At 32.2% G+C, this 12,807-nt stretch overlaps 1 protein-coding gene across 7 annotated transcripts in view; it reads right to left on the bottom strand.

The window, feature by feature from the left end:
- Positions 1–12,807, bottom strand: part of LOC143240237 (unconventional myosin-Va-like) — a 51,091-nt gene that overhangs the window by 8,721 nt on the left and 29,563 nt on the right. For all 7 annotated transcript variants that reach the window (XR_013021647.1, XM_076482370.1, XM_076482372.1 and 4 more), the window contains 7 exons: positions 8,452–8,599; positions 8,081–8,223; positions 7,726–7,899; positions 5,609–5,709; positions 4,788–4,996; positions 4,024–4,078; positions 593–704 (listed from right to left, as the gene is read on the bottom strand). Coding sequence is in view for 6 of the 7 variants with exons in the window: in XM_076482370.1 (XP_076338485.1) it covers positions 593–704; positions 4,024–4,078; positions 4,788–4,996; positions 5,609–5,709; positions 7,726–7,899; positions 8,081–8,223; positions 8,452–8,599 (942 nt within the window). In the remaining variant the exon portion in view is untranslated. The remainder of the gene's footprint in view (positions 1–592; positions 705–4,023; positions 4,079–4,787; positions 4,997–5,608; positions 5,710–7,725; positions 7,900–8,080; positions 8,224–8,451; positions 8,600–12,807) is intronic.

The following is a 12,807-nucleotide window of genomic DNA, read 5'->3' on the forward strand; positions in this document are numbered from 1 at the left end:
TGTTAAGTAAACCTTACCTTATTTATAGGTTGTTATGACATAAGTACAAAGTAAACTTCACCAACATAACCTAGCTAACATAATAACAGTTATTTTGGATGACTGTCAACATAAATAGCATTTCAATCAATATTATGTCTATCGTACCCTAGTTGGCCTGAACAGCTCAGTCAGAATTGGATATATCAGGTCTATGGCGACGTTAACATATGATGACTGTCAACATAAATAGTATTTCAATCAATATTATGTCTATCGTACCCTAGTCAGCCTGAACAGCTCAGGATATATCAGGTCTATGGCGACGTTAACATATAATGTTCCAATTTTCTTTATCTTCAGTCATTAAAATATTCCAACTGATAATAACTTATATTCACCTTGGTTACAATTTACAAATGTCTTGAAATTAATATGTAAAATTAAACTATAAGCTTGAATTTCAAAAACCAACTATGTTAACAACAGCAAGTTTAATGAAATGATCAACCTGTCTGTAAAATTTGTTGTGACCTCATGCCTCCTTACAAAAAACATTAGCTAAAATGAAATCACTGGTTCTAGTCAGAAAATATAATAGAAAGTAAATTACCTTGATGCACCTGATGAAGTGAGGCTTAGCATGAACCAGAGTTCTCAGTAAATTATCAAGTCGTGTGTGGAAGTCTTGGGTAAGAGTTGATACTGGCTCATTTCCATTTTGTCTGAAAAACAATATAGTTTTCTATACACTACTAGATGTCAGTACAACCCTCACAAAGTTAATACACCTGAAATTAAAATATAATCATCTGATAATACAAGTTCTATGTAATGAAAACACAACTAGTCTACTGTGATTTAAAACTCCATGTTCTGAATGATACCCTACATTAAGATAATTTTGAACATGCAAAGATGCAAGTCATGTGACAACTACAGACAAAGTCATGCAGAATGGAATGTATCAGAACTACAATTTCACAGTGTTTACCCTTTTTGTAGGTATTGTGACATTACTGAAAATTGATTTCCTGTAATAACTTTTTAGACAAAATTTTAGAGAACAAAGATGTTTTCAGGTTGGGGATTTAGAATTTACAAACATTTCTTTACTTAACAGCATTATAAAACAAAGAAATATGAATTAACTTGGGACACCAGGACTTTCCAGGGAGAGATCTGCAACACATCGTGCCCAAGCCAGGGAAAGTAAAGTGCAGCATATTGTTAAAATTATAATCAATGAACACAAATTTTAATGGAGAAAGTCATTCATGTGCCTCAAGCAACAATGCAAACCACAATCATGAAGGTTTTCTTCTGGAGAAGCAACATAAATCACGTATACATAGATTAATTCCATGGCATATCTGTTCAAGTGTTACATACCTGAAGTAGCTGGAGAATTAAATGGACATTCATGCTATTCCCTGATAAAAACTACCTGTCAACTTCCTGGATACAGAGCCTACAGATTTCTGTGGAATAATGCAATTGAAACAAGCTCTGGAGACTGTCATTCTCATACATCAGAGCAATTAATAGTAATGTGTATTGGATAAATCTTACCACAGAACCTTCAGAAACTAACCTGCAGAGCTATTGTCAAGACACACATTTGTCAATTAAAGCATGATTGGACATGGCAATGTGGACTCCAATGGCATGGTGAGGCTTTTGACCCTTTCGGCACTAAATAACAACTTTTAATGTTTGGCATGGTGCTGAATATATATGTTTGATACTTCAACTAATTACGGTATCAGTCCTGAACGCACGATATATCGGCAAAACTCAACAAAAGTCCCTGAAATGTTCAGTGATTGTACCCAATACAATATATGTTAAATTAAATACATAAGAATAACAGTAATAAAGGAAGGTCGCCTTTCAAGTTGACTGCGGTCGCCAACCGTGCCGAAAGGGTTAAATTGTTTTAATATAGCATATTCAAATTTTGTATAAACGCAACAAAAGTTTGCTCAGAGTTAATACTTTATCTTTGGTTAAGTGTACAACAAATAACAATAGTATTTTTACAATTTTCTTTCTTCTTTCATGTGTGGTTTATTAGTGATTTCCATAATAATGTTCCATAATAGCTCCCCTCCTATAGTTAAATGGTAAGTTTGAAGGCTTGTAAAAGTCTGTTTTCAATAGCAGCTTGTTTTGAACTTTTATGTCTTCTTTATTTTAATTTAGTTGATATTTATATGTTGAGTCAATGGTGACATGATAAATTAGCAGATAAATCAGAATCTTTTATTTCAACAATACAGAATTTCTAGAATAATACAAAAGAATTCTAAACCTAGATGCCAAAATCTACAAGTCCACTTACCTTAGGCCTAACATTAGTTAAGTCTTTATTAAGTATGGCTTACATTAAATAGAGAGAGAAATTAATGCTAACTTGTGTATGTTTTGTCTTTAGTGTGGTTAGGGCTACACTTTACGACAATTAATTATATCAATAAATAAAGTTTGATAAGGTTTAATATGTTGTTGTACAAAGTGTCTAATACAGTATATTTACATCCAACATTTGTTTGCACCTGCTGAAATGAACTGCGCGTGCATGCACATTTAGATAGTAAAGTGTGCATTAATTTTCAGGGCAGACAAAAACTGAGTATTAGTATTATAGATATATAATTACAGTCTGGCTCCATATGGTACATAAAAATACCCTTGTACCTCATTTCATACTGCCACCCAACAATTAAGTGTTAATTAGTCCCGATCACAGCTTTTTTGGGTTTTTTTGTGTGTGTATGTGAGGGGGATGAAATACACAGTGGGGTCCAATCTAAATTTATATTAATGGACTGCATCAGCTTGGGTAGAACGTTATAAAGGACCAACCCATCTGCCTCCTTCCTACTAGCCCTGGCCTTAGGGTTAATACTTTTTATAATGAAGATCATACAACACGTTTTAATGTGTCATACAACACTTAATGGCAGGGGCGTCACTAGTTACCGAAGAGATTTGGGGCTTGAGTCCCAAAAAGTAGCTGCTACTCAAAATAATTAAATCATAATTGTCATATTTCTAAGATCTTAAATTTCATTCCAGGCACTGAAACATATCTAGAGCAAGAGTCTTGTAAGCCAGTAACATCAGTGCTTAATATTAATTGTTCTAAAAAGAAAGACCACACTTCTCTTTGTCATATTAAACATTTACCTGTTCAACGTACTGTAAAGTAACACTGTGAAAAAAAATTTTTTAAATCTTAGAATACCCAACTTTCTTGGTCCTATGTTAATTACATAAATACACCTCAAGTGAGTAAATAATCAATATTAATAACCTGAGAGCTGCTCTAGCACAAACTGCATGTTATAATTTGTTTGTTTATTCACATGAAGCATATCACAAAATGGTCTAAATGACCAGGTCAAACATTCTCTTGACATTGTTATTAATTTTAAATTCACACAACCAGTTATTAACACCTGCTACCTAAAGCAGATACTATAAATTGATTAGTTAGATTGACTGTCATTCTTATAACACACCAAGAGGTCTAAGTGCAAAGTATATTTGGTAGCATCACACCTCAAAATCAAGACTCTCGAATTGGCTTGTCTTAGATATTTGCATAACCAACACCAATTTTTAACTGACAAGGAGAGCAACTACTGAACAGCAACCAACACCAATTTTTGGACTACTCTAATCAAATAGTGGGGATTTTACTGTTACTCTTATAACATGGCCTCAAAATGCAAAGCATAAGTCTGCAGCAACATAATGCAACCCATAGCTTCTCAAAACCTCAGTCCCACGTGGTAACCAATGATCCCCCCATACATCAAATCTAGAAACTTCAGTAATGATCAAACAAGTATTCTCTCTTTCAAAGTCATTTTTTGGTCCTAAAATTAATCAATAAAATCCAATACTTACAATACTTAACAATACTTTATTCCCCTTTTTGAATGATAAATCACACTAATTAGATTAAGTTACTGGTTTAAGTCTAATTGAGTATAACCTGTTCAATGAATATCAAAGCATATTCTACACACTTACACTCCTGTATGAGATGTTGGAGAAATTCTAAAGGATGTACCTCGAGGAACTGTCCCTAGAAAAGTTGGAGATAAAACCCCTCATGAAAACGTATCAGTTGTTAACATCACAACATCCTTTACCCTGTGTATTTTAATCCTTAAACATTCAGTGTGAGACTTAGTTTATGTGCTTGGTTATATGTCACATCCTACTATAATATTCACTAATAATCAAACATTTACATCATCTATTGTGCTTTGTGTAATTAAGGCTAAAAATTATTAGATTATTAAACACTTTCCAAGCCCATCAATTCCTCAAAATTGTATTTAATTTGTTTATTTGAGGTTTTTATAGATCTAGTAGCACCTTTTAGAGCAAGTCCTTGTTTTAATTAACCACTTATTGTGTAATATTTTAATATTGTGTTGATTTTAATGATAAACAGTATGCTTCCTTCACAACATGATAAAGTACTATGTTTTGTATTATAAATTTATACATTCTTATACTTATTTCAAAATGATGTAAATATTGAAAATACTAGTTTTGTAGATTGCAAATGGTGTTGATCATTCTAATGAGAAGCAAATCTTTTTTTTTTACATGTAAACACAAGTACGATACTAATGACAGTCTGACAAAAGTTTTCGGTTGTGTACAACTTTCATCCAAAATTCACCATTGTTTTATTTTCATAGCTATTTCATGGAGTGCAATATTTATAAATCCTACTATTTTATTATTGTTAAAGTATTTCTTGGTGCACTTCATTTACCAACCTTTTGAATAAAGTGCTTTTAATTCAATTCCAAACAAATGAATGGCAAACCCAAAACTGCATGTGCTTTTGTGGAAGACAGATATGATATCATCAGAAACTACATCCTTGTTTGATTCAAGAAAATGAGTTGTGTGATAAAAAACATTTCCTGCAAAGTGCTGAACTCCAAAACTTTTGTGGTCTGCAATATCGGAATCAAATATAAGCCTAAGGGAAAAAAATTATTTTAACCTATTTATTTCATATGTCAGGTACTTGACAGACAGCACTCACAAACAACAGTAATTACAAATAATTCCTAAACAGGAATTTATGTTTGACAAATTTTCCTTCTAAATATTTTTTAAAACCTATATTGAAAACAAAATTAGCTAATTAAACTTCCTAAATATCAAAATCTTGTTGCATTTTTTTCTACATATAAACATATAAATTAGGATTAAAGCTTTACAAATACAGAAATAAAGCTGCAATCACCTCTATCATAGAAGTTGGCCAAAATATGGAAAATATTGAAATTAAGACAATATTTTCTAACTGTAGACATTTGAATAATATTCTAAATTAAATTACAGTGACATCTGTTTATGGATATTGGAATTAGACCTAAACTTACAAAAATGTAAATCAGTCTATATTAATGTCTAAACAGAGATATAAATTAAAAGGCACATTTATGAAACATTAAACTACAATATTTTCCATTCCTGAAGATGTAAATTAATCCTTAATTGCAAAGCACTCAAATTAGACTAGAATCATTAAATATTTCATATGAATATAAATTAAAGAAAATAGTGTTCATTACATAATAAATACCTAGAGTTGGCTGTATGTTGATTCTTTATCCTCTGGATGTATGATTCTGGTGTTCTACTAGACAAACATTCAATGTCAAGTGCACTCAGCAACCCAGTTTTCTGCATAAAAATTTAAAATTTGAGTCTATCTTAGTGTAAGTTTATAAAAAATTAAACACCAGTAGCATATTCACAGGTTACCCATAATTCATCTCACCATCTAGTTCACAACATTAAAGATAATATTCAGAAAATGTTCCCTAAGCTTTAATTTTTCTTTATTAAAACTCCATTAAAATTCAGTTTCAAAAATCAATCTTCCTTTGAAAAACAAGATGTGGTGATCTTTTCAGTTTCATGTAATATTTCTTTTAATGCAAGAACTTCTAAGCAATTTTCAAAGGTGGGCCATACCTTTAAAAAGGGTCCAAAATCTTTCTGAAATTCATAGTTTAAATTTACCAATCACAATGAACATCATGATCAAACAAAACATCAATATATGAGGACACAATAGTCATAAACATGAGTATCTGTCTTATAACATGTAACACAATTAGGGTTAACAGCTCATCAAAAACCATTTCACAAATTTGTTCTACAAATATTACTCCAAAGCATATTAGCACTGTGTCACTTAGTTCAAGTCCAAACTATAAATCAGTCAAATTGACTAACCAATAGTGAGAGAGTTAATTAACAATACATTTCCACGAAGTAAATTCTTAAAACAATGAATGAAAAACAACATGTGGTCTTTTAGTAACTAAAAATAAGAATAATAAGAGAAAACAAGGCTGATTTGAACTTTAGGGTAAGGCCCTAGGTTACTAGGGCAAAAAGGTAAATTTTTCCTTTAGTGGTGGGTCAGGAAAGAAGGCACATTGGATGAAATGCCTGCTACTCAGTATGTTAAAAAAAACAAAAACGCAATGTTTTATTCCAAGTCAGAAATCCGAGATCTCTTGGGTAATCCTAATAGTGTCACTTAACATGGTCATGTTATGACAGTGAATACAATATAAACTGTTTAAATTATTTGTGGATTTCAAATACATACAAATGTTAAGGTGTTATACGACATGTACGTCTAAATATTTATATTATTTGTGTTCTATTAAAGTTTTATAAAATGAATTATACAAGTACTTAACTTCGTTATTATTGTTAGTTGTTTAAATCCACATATTGAGTGGCAAGTTGTGATATGTCATTATTTCAAATGCCATTTATTTGTTAAAAGTATTTAATTATCTTAACCTACATCTCAGCAAGCTAATCTCACAAAATAACACCAGTTAAGCAGTCAAAGTTATCGTAATGTACAGCACAACTTTAAAAGTAGAGAACTAATTCTCTACATGCAAGGATATTTGCTAAAAATAAAATGGGTGATGGTAAGAATGGGAAAGTTAAAACATTCCGTATTAACTTATACATTCCGTACACATTTGTACTCTCATGGACTCCTTCCCAAGCCTCCATGCCCTCTTAGTGGATCTTGGGAGAGGAAATGAAAACCATTTTGTTTAGTAATGAGTTTTTGAATACATTCACTAAATGCTTAGAATCAGCTTTTATATCATAAATACAAGAGTCCCATGTATTAACAAATTAGATAAAATTTGTACATGAATAATGAAAATAGAAGCTCTCTTCTACACTCACCAAATTACACATTCAAATGAATAATTAACAATTATCCAGTGTTAATCAAGTTAGAAAACTCTAATTACAGCCTTGATTCTTTCTATGCACTGAAATACTAGATCCTAGAATTTATCAAGTTTTCAGAATCTGAAAGACAACACATGTCGTAACATTAATTACATGGAATATGTGAAGTTTATTTGTATTATAGATAATATTGTTTGAAATAATAGCTGTAATTTTGTTTTTATATTTCAAGAGTTTTATTCTACTTTCTAGACTTGTTTCTAATGAAAATTTCAGATTCTAGTGACGAGAAACACAGCTCATCTATCCTATCTCTTTAAGTGGACACCTATGTCAACATGTGATGTTTATCGCACGTAACTTATTTCATATACTAAACCAAAAACAGACAGAAGTTGGGCCATGTTCATTGCACCTTGTAGAACACTTACAAAATAAGAGATAAGAAAGGAAACTTACAAGAGATGATATTAGATCTATGCACGGTACATTATCCACATAGTCCACCTCCACGTCACTGTAAACTCCTTCTTCCCGACAATACTCTATGCTACTTTTAAACACATGGGTATTATAGAAATGCTGCATTGTTTCAGCACATAGATTGATGCAAAGATGTTCTAATTGGCTTGGCTGTGAAAAATAATAATTACCTGTACTTTAAAATTATATTGAAAAACAAAGGTACTAAACCACTACTTCAAAGTTTTTATCTTGACATTTTGAAAACCTTACAACACAGAATTTCACAATCCTTTTATACATGAAAAGCAAAGTGCAATAAAATATTTCAAAAAGTTATTTTTCTTCTCACCTTCCCATCTTCAAAACCAAACATATCTAAAATACCGATAAAGCCATCAGTGGCCCGATGAACAGCCGAGCTGAGAACAGTCAGAGACTTCGACGCCTTGTTTTCCGAGTCTACAATGGACGAAGGATGACTACTGCCACTTTCTGTTGGAAGAAACAGTAAGCTACCATTTCATTGGTTCTCTGGTGATATAACCAGTTATGTCACTAATTCAAACTACTGTTCTAATCATATTCTCTTCCTCTGGAGAAAGTGACTCTAGCCTCACCTGTACGATTATCAACTAATCAAAGTGTCTTATATAACACAAAGATACACGTGGTACAACCAAGATTGTTCTCGTCAAAACTATTCTGCTATTCTAATCTTACCTGCACGATTACGAACAGATTCACTGCTACCAGTACTCAGAGTACCTGAAGAAGATCCAAGCCTCTTCAGGCTATTGGCTCGCCTAACAATTGTTGCCACTGTCCGACAATAAAGTGCTTTGGCTAGGGCATCCCTTGTTACAGTGGCCTGAACACATGAATAAAGAATTATGTAGCTTACATATGTGTATCACAAAACTTAATAAAATTACACCACTTTTATTTTGTGCTTTTGATTTTTCTCTTTCAGTGTCAGTTTAGTGTCATAGTTAGAGAATTAAACATGCTGAAAATTCAAGAAAATAGAAATAAACAAATTATTATATTTATACGATACATTTGGTGTGATGCAAGGATGCTATGCCAACGATTATGGTTACTCCTTTACATATGAAAACATTTGACCAAAACAAAGCAACTAGATAAAAGTAAGTGTAAATCCCATTACTCACAGGAATAAATTACAAAAATAAAATAGCTAGCCCAAAATAAATATAGTACCATTTGTTACAGGAAGAACTGACCAAAGCAAAGCATTTTTTATGAGAAGTAATTATCCCAAAGTAAATATATTCCCTTTACTCATGGAAAGAACCAATACAAAGCAACTAACCCAAAGTAAATGTAGTTCCATTTCTCATGGAAGAACTGACTGAAACAAAGCAACTAGCCAAGAGTAAATGTAGTCCTGTTTGTCATGGGAAGAACTTACAAAAATAAACAGAAGTAGATGTTTCTAAATGTTATACTATTTGAGTTCACATTCCCATCCTTGCCATTCCACCAGTTATCAACAAACTTTCCATATACAGATTATATAAGAATCAGTGATGACGAGAAACCCACTTGTTGAGAAATTTATATGCAAAAACGGCTCGTTTGGGATGAGAAAACACTTTTACATAGAAGAGCGAACAACGTTTCGACCTTCTTCGGTCATCGTCAGGTTCACAAAGAAAGAGGTAACTGACCGGAAGCTGACCACATGTTTGAAAGGGGTTGTGTAACTGAGTGTTGCAATGTAGAGGGCAGTATTAGATGTTTGAATATATAATTTTATTTATTTTATTATATTAATATAGGTATAAAGGCGTTCCTTTATATTGGTTTATTTTGGGTTTAAGTTGTTATATAAGTAAGGCTTCTTTAATTTTGCGTTTGTTTATGTTTGTTTCTTTATTTAGTATTTGAGTGTTTTCTATGGTTATGTTGTGTTTATTTGACTTGCAGTGTTCGAAAACGTGTGAAGGTGACTTTTTTATGTTCTTTGAATCTGGTTTCCATTTTTCTACTTGTTTCTCCAATATAGAAGTCGTGGCAGTTATTACATTGTATTTTATAAATAATGTTGGTGTGGTGTTTGTCAGTGTAGGTTTTACATACATTGTAGTTTTTACATACATAAATGTCATGAAATGACATTTATTTTATTCAACAATGTAGAAAAGAACAACTAACCCCTAATTTTGTAAAGGTAAAACTTTCAAAAAATTTTAATACATACACAAACATTATCCAAAATTTACAGAAAAAACTACTGAAAGCCATGTTGAACACAAAATACAAAGAACTACATGACTTACAAAAACAAAAAATGAATCTAGACCATCAACTGGCATGCTGCATTAAACCAGAGATTTACGGACTTATACAACGAAACATAAACCAAATCAATACTAAAAACGACAGAGACAAAAAGATCTGCCACAACAAAAAACTAGAAAAACTAAGATGCAAACAACAGAAAAGACACCAAAACGACAAACCGTTGACTAACCTCATAATTAACAGATCCGACCGTCAATTAAACACAGACGAGAAACAACTACTTAACAAAGGACTCAACTTTGCGATAGCACCTAGGTACATTCCAACCATAGAAATCAAAACATGTTTAGAAGACCTAGCCAGGAGACTTGTGATACTTTCTACAGAGAACAAAAACAAGGAAACAACCAAAAACAACCAACAGAAAGAAGACAACTTAGATAATTTTATTGACATCCAACAGCCAAACTTCCCAGGTAAAATTACAAATTTATATTTTCCAGAAACACCTAAAAACAACATCTTAAACGATTTTTTCAAAGAATTTTCTCACAAAACCATCAACATAATTTCACAAAACAGAAAACTGAAAAACAACCTTACAAAAGAGACATTAATTGCATTAAAACCTAAAACAAGACAAAAACATAAAAATTCTAAAAGCAGATAAAGGAAACGCTATAGTCATAATGAACACGAATGAATACATCCAAAAAATGAACAACATCCTATCAGACACGAACAAATTTAAACCAATACACACAAATCCAACAAAGACACACGAGGCGCTAACTGAACAAATTACTACTACAAATGAAAAAAGCCAACACAATTTCACAAACACTTTATTCCTACCTACGTAAAACCGACTCACGCGACACCGCAAATATACGGCATCCCCAAACCTCATAAACCAGATTGTCCATTACGACCAATAATGTCCACATATGAATCGTTTAATTACAACCTTGGTAAATACATAGCATGGGCATTCTCCAAATATGTAACATCAGCCAGCTCATTTATCAAAGACTCTTTTAATTTCAAGTCTAATCTAAATCAACTTAATCATAAAGCCTTAATGGCCAGTTTCGATGTTATATCCCTCTTTACAGAAGTTCCAACCACTGAAGCCTGCAAGATAGCCTTAGAACTCTATATCCGAGACCCTAACCCAACTATAGACATTCCCAGTAACCAATTAGCAACCCTCATAGAATTCACCACGATAAAGACAAACTTCATGTTCAACAACCAAAACTATATACAAACAAATGGCCTAAGCATGGGCAACCCAGTATCACCAGATCTAGCCAATATTTTTATGACACAAGTTGAAATACAAGCAATTAACACAGCATTACATCCACCACTATACTGGTACAGATATGTAGATGACACGGTTGTGGGATTCAAATCTACAGAACACATACTTATTTTTTTTCAATCACATTAACTCTATACATCCCAACATCAACTTCACATATGAACAGGAAGAAAACAATCAAATATCATTTCTTAACCTCAAAATTACAAGAACTGATACACAATTTCAAACAGAAATCCACCAAAAAAATCACCCATACTGGACTATACATTCCTTGGGACTCAGCACATGAAACAAAACAAAAACTCAACATACTAAGAAACCAAATAAACACAGCCATAAAACTATGCTCACCAGATAAAATTAACGATGAATTAGACAAAATAAAACAATACTTCACCAACATCAATAAGTTTCCTCCACAAACCGTAGAAAACATTATACGCACCCATCTAGACAGAAAGCAAAATCAACCAACTAAAGTAAATACAGCTCACGAATCAAAAAACCACGAAACCATATACTGCTCTATACCATATATTCCTGACATCAGCAAACAAATAACCAACATTTGGCAAAAATTAGTAACAAAATATGACATTCCAATTAATACCAAATTTATTCAAAAACCCGCGGCACAAAACTGAGGTCTATACTATGTAAAAACTACACTGACAAACACCACACCAACATTATTTATAAAATACAATGTAATAACTGCCACGACTTCTATATTGGAGAAACAAGTAGAAAAATGGAAACCAGATTCAAAGAATATAAAAAGTCACCTTCACACGTTTTCGAACACTGCAAGTCAAATAAACACAACATAACCATAGAAAACACTCAAATACTAAATAAAGAAACAAACATAAACAAACGCAAAATTAAAGAAGCCTTACTTATACAACAACTTAAACCCAAAATAAACCAATATAAAGGAACGCCTTTATACCTATATTAATATAATAAAATAAATAAAATTATATATTCAAACATCTAATACCGCCCTCTACATTGCAACACTCAGTTACACAACCCCTTTCAAACATGTGGTCAGCTTCCGGTCAGTTACCTCTTTCTTTGTGAACCTGACGATGACCGAAGAAGGTCGAAACGTTGTTCGCTCTTCTATGTAAAAGTGTTTTCTCAGCCCAAACATATAGATTATATAAGAGTTAAGATCTCAGTCATTTATATTACAGATAAAAGTAGTTCAAGCCATAAAACCGATCTCTTAAAGTTTTTAAATAATAAAATATGTTTTCATCTGCTCATTTCTATGCTGCTTTTAGAGAGGGTTCTATATAAACATGATTACAGAGCCACCTGGTACTAACTGCCTCTACTGTTACAGCACATCTATTTACATGTGTGGATGCTAAAGCAACTTTTTCAAAAACTAGCATTTGAACATCTATGGATCAAGTTTATAGAATGCTAAACTTTTTTGATGTTTCCAATTGTAATCTGGACTCCAG

Source organism: Tachypleus tridentatus, chromosome 13, assembly GCF_004210375.1.
Source record: "Tachypleus tridentatus isolate NWPU-2018 chromosome 13, ASM421037v1, whole genome shotgun sequence".
Classification (NCBI taxonomy): Eukaryota; Metazoa; Arthropoda; class Merostomata; order Xiphosura; family Limulidae; genus Tachypleus; species Tachypleus tridentatus.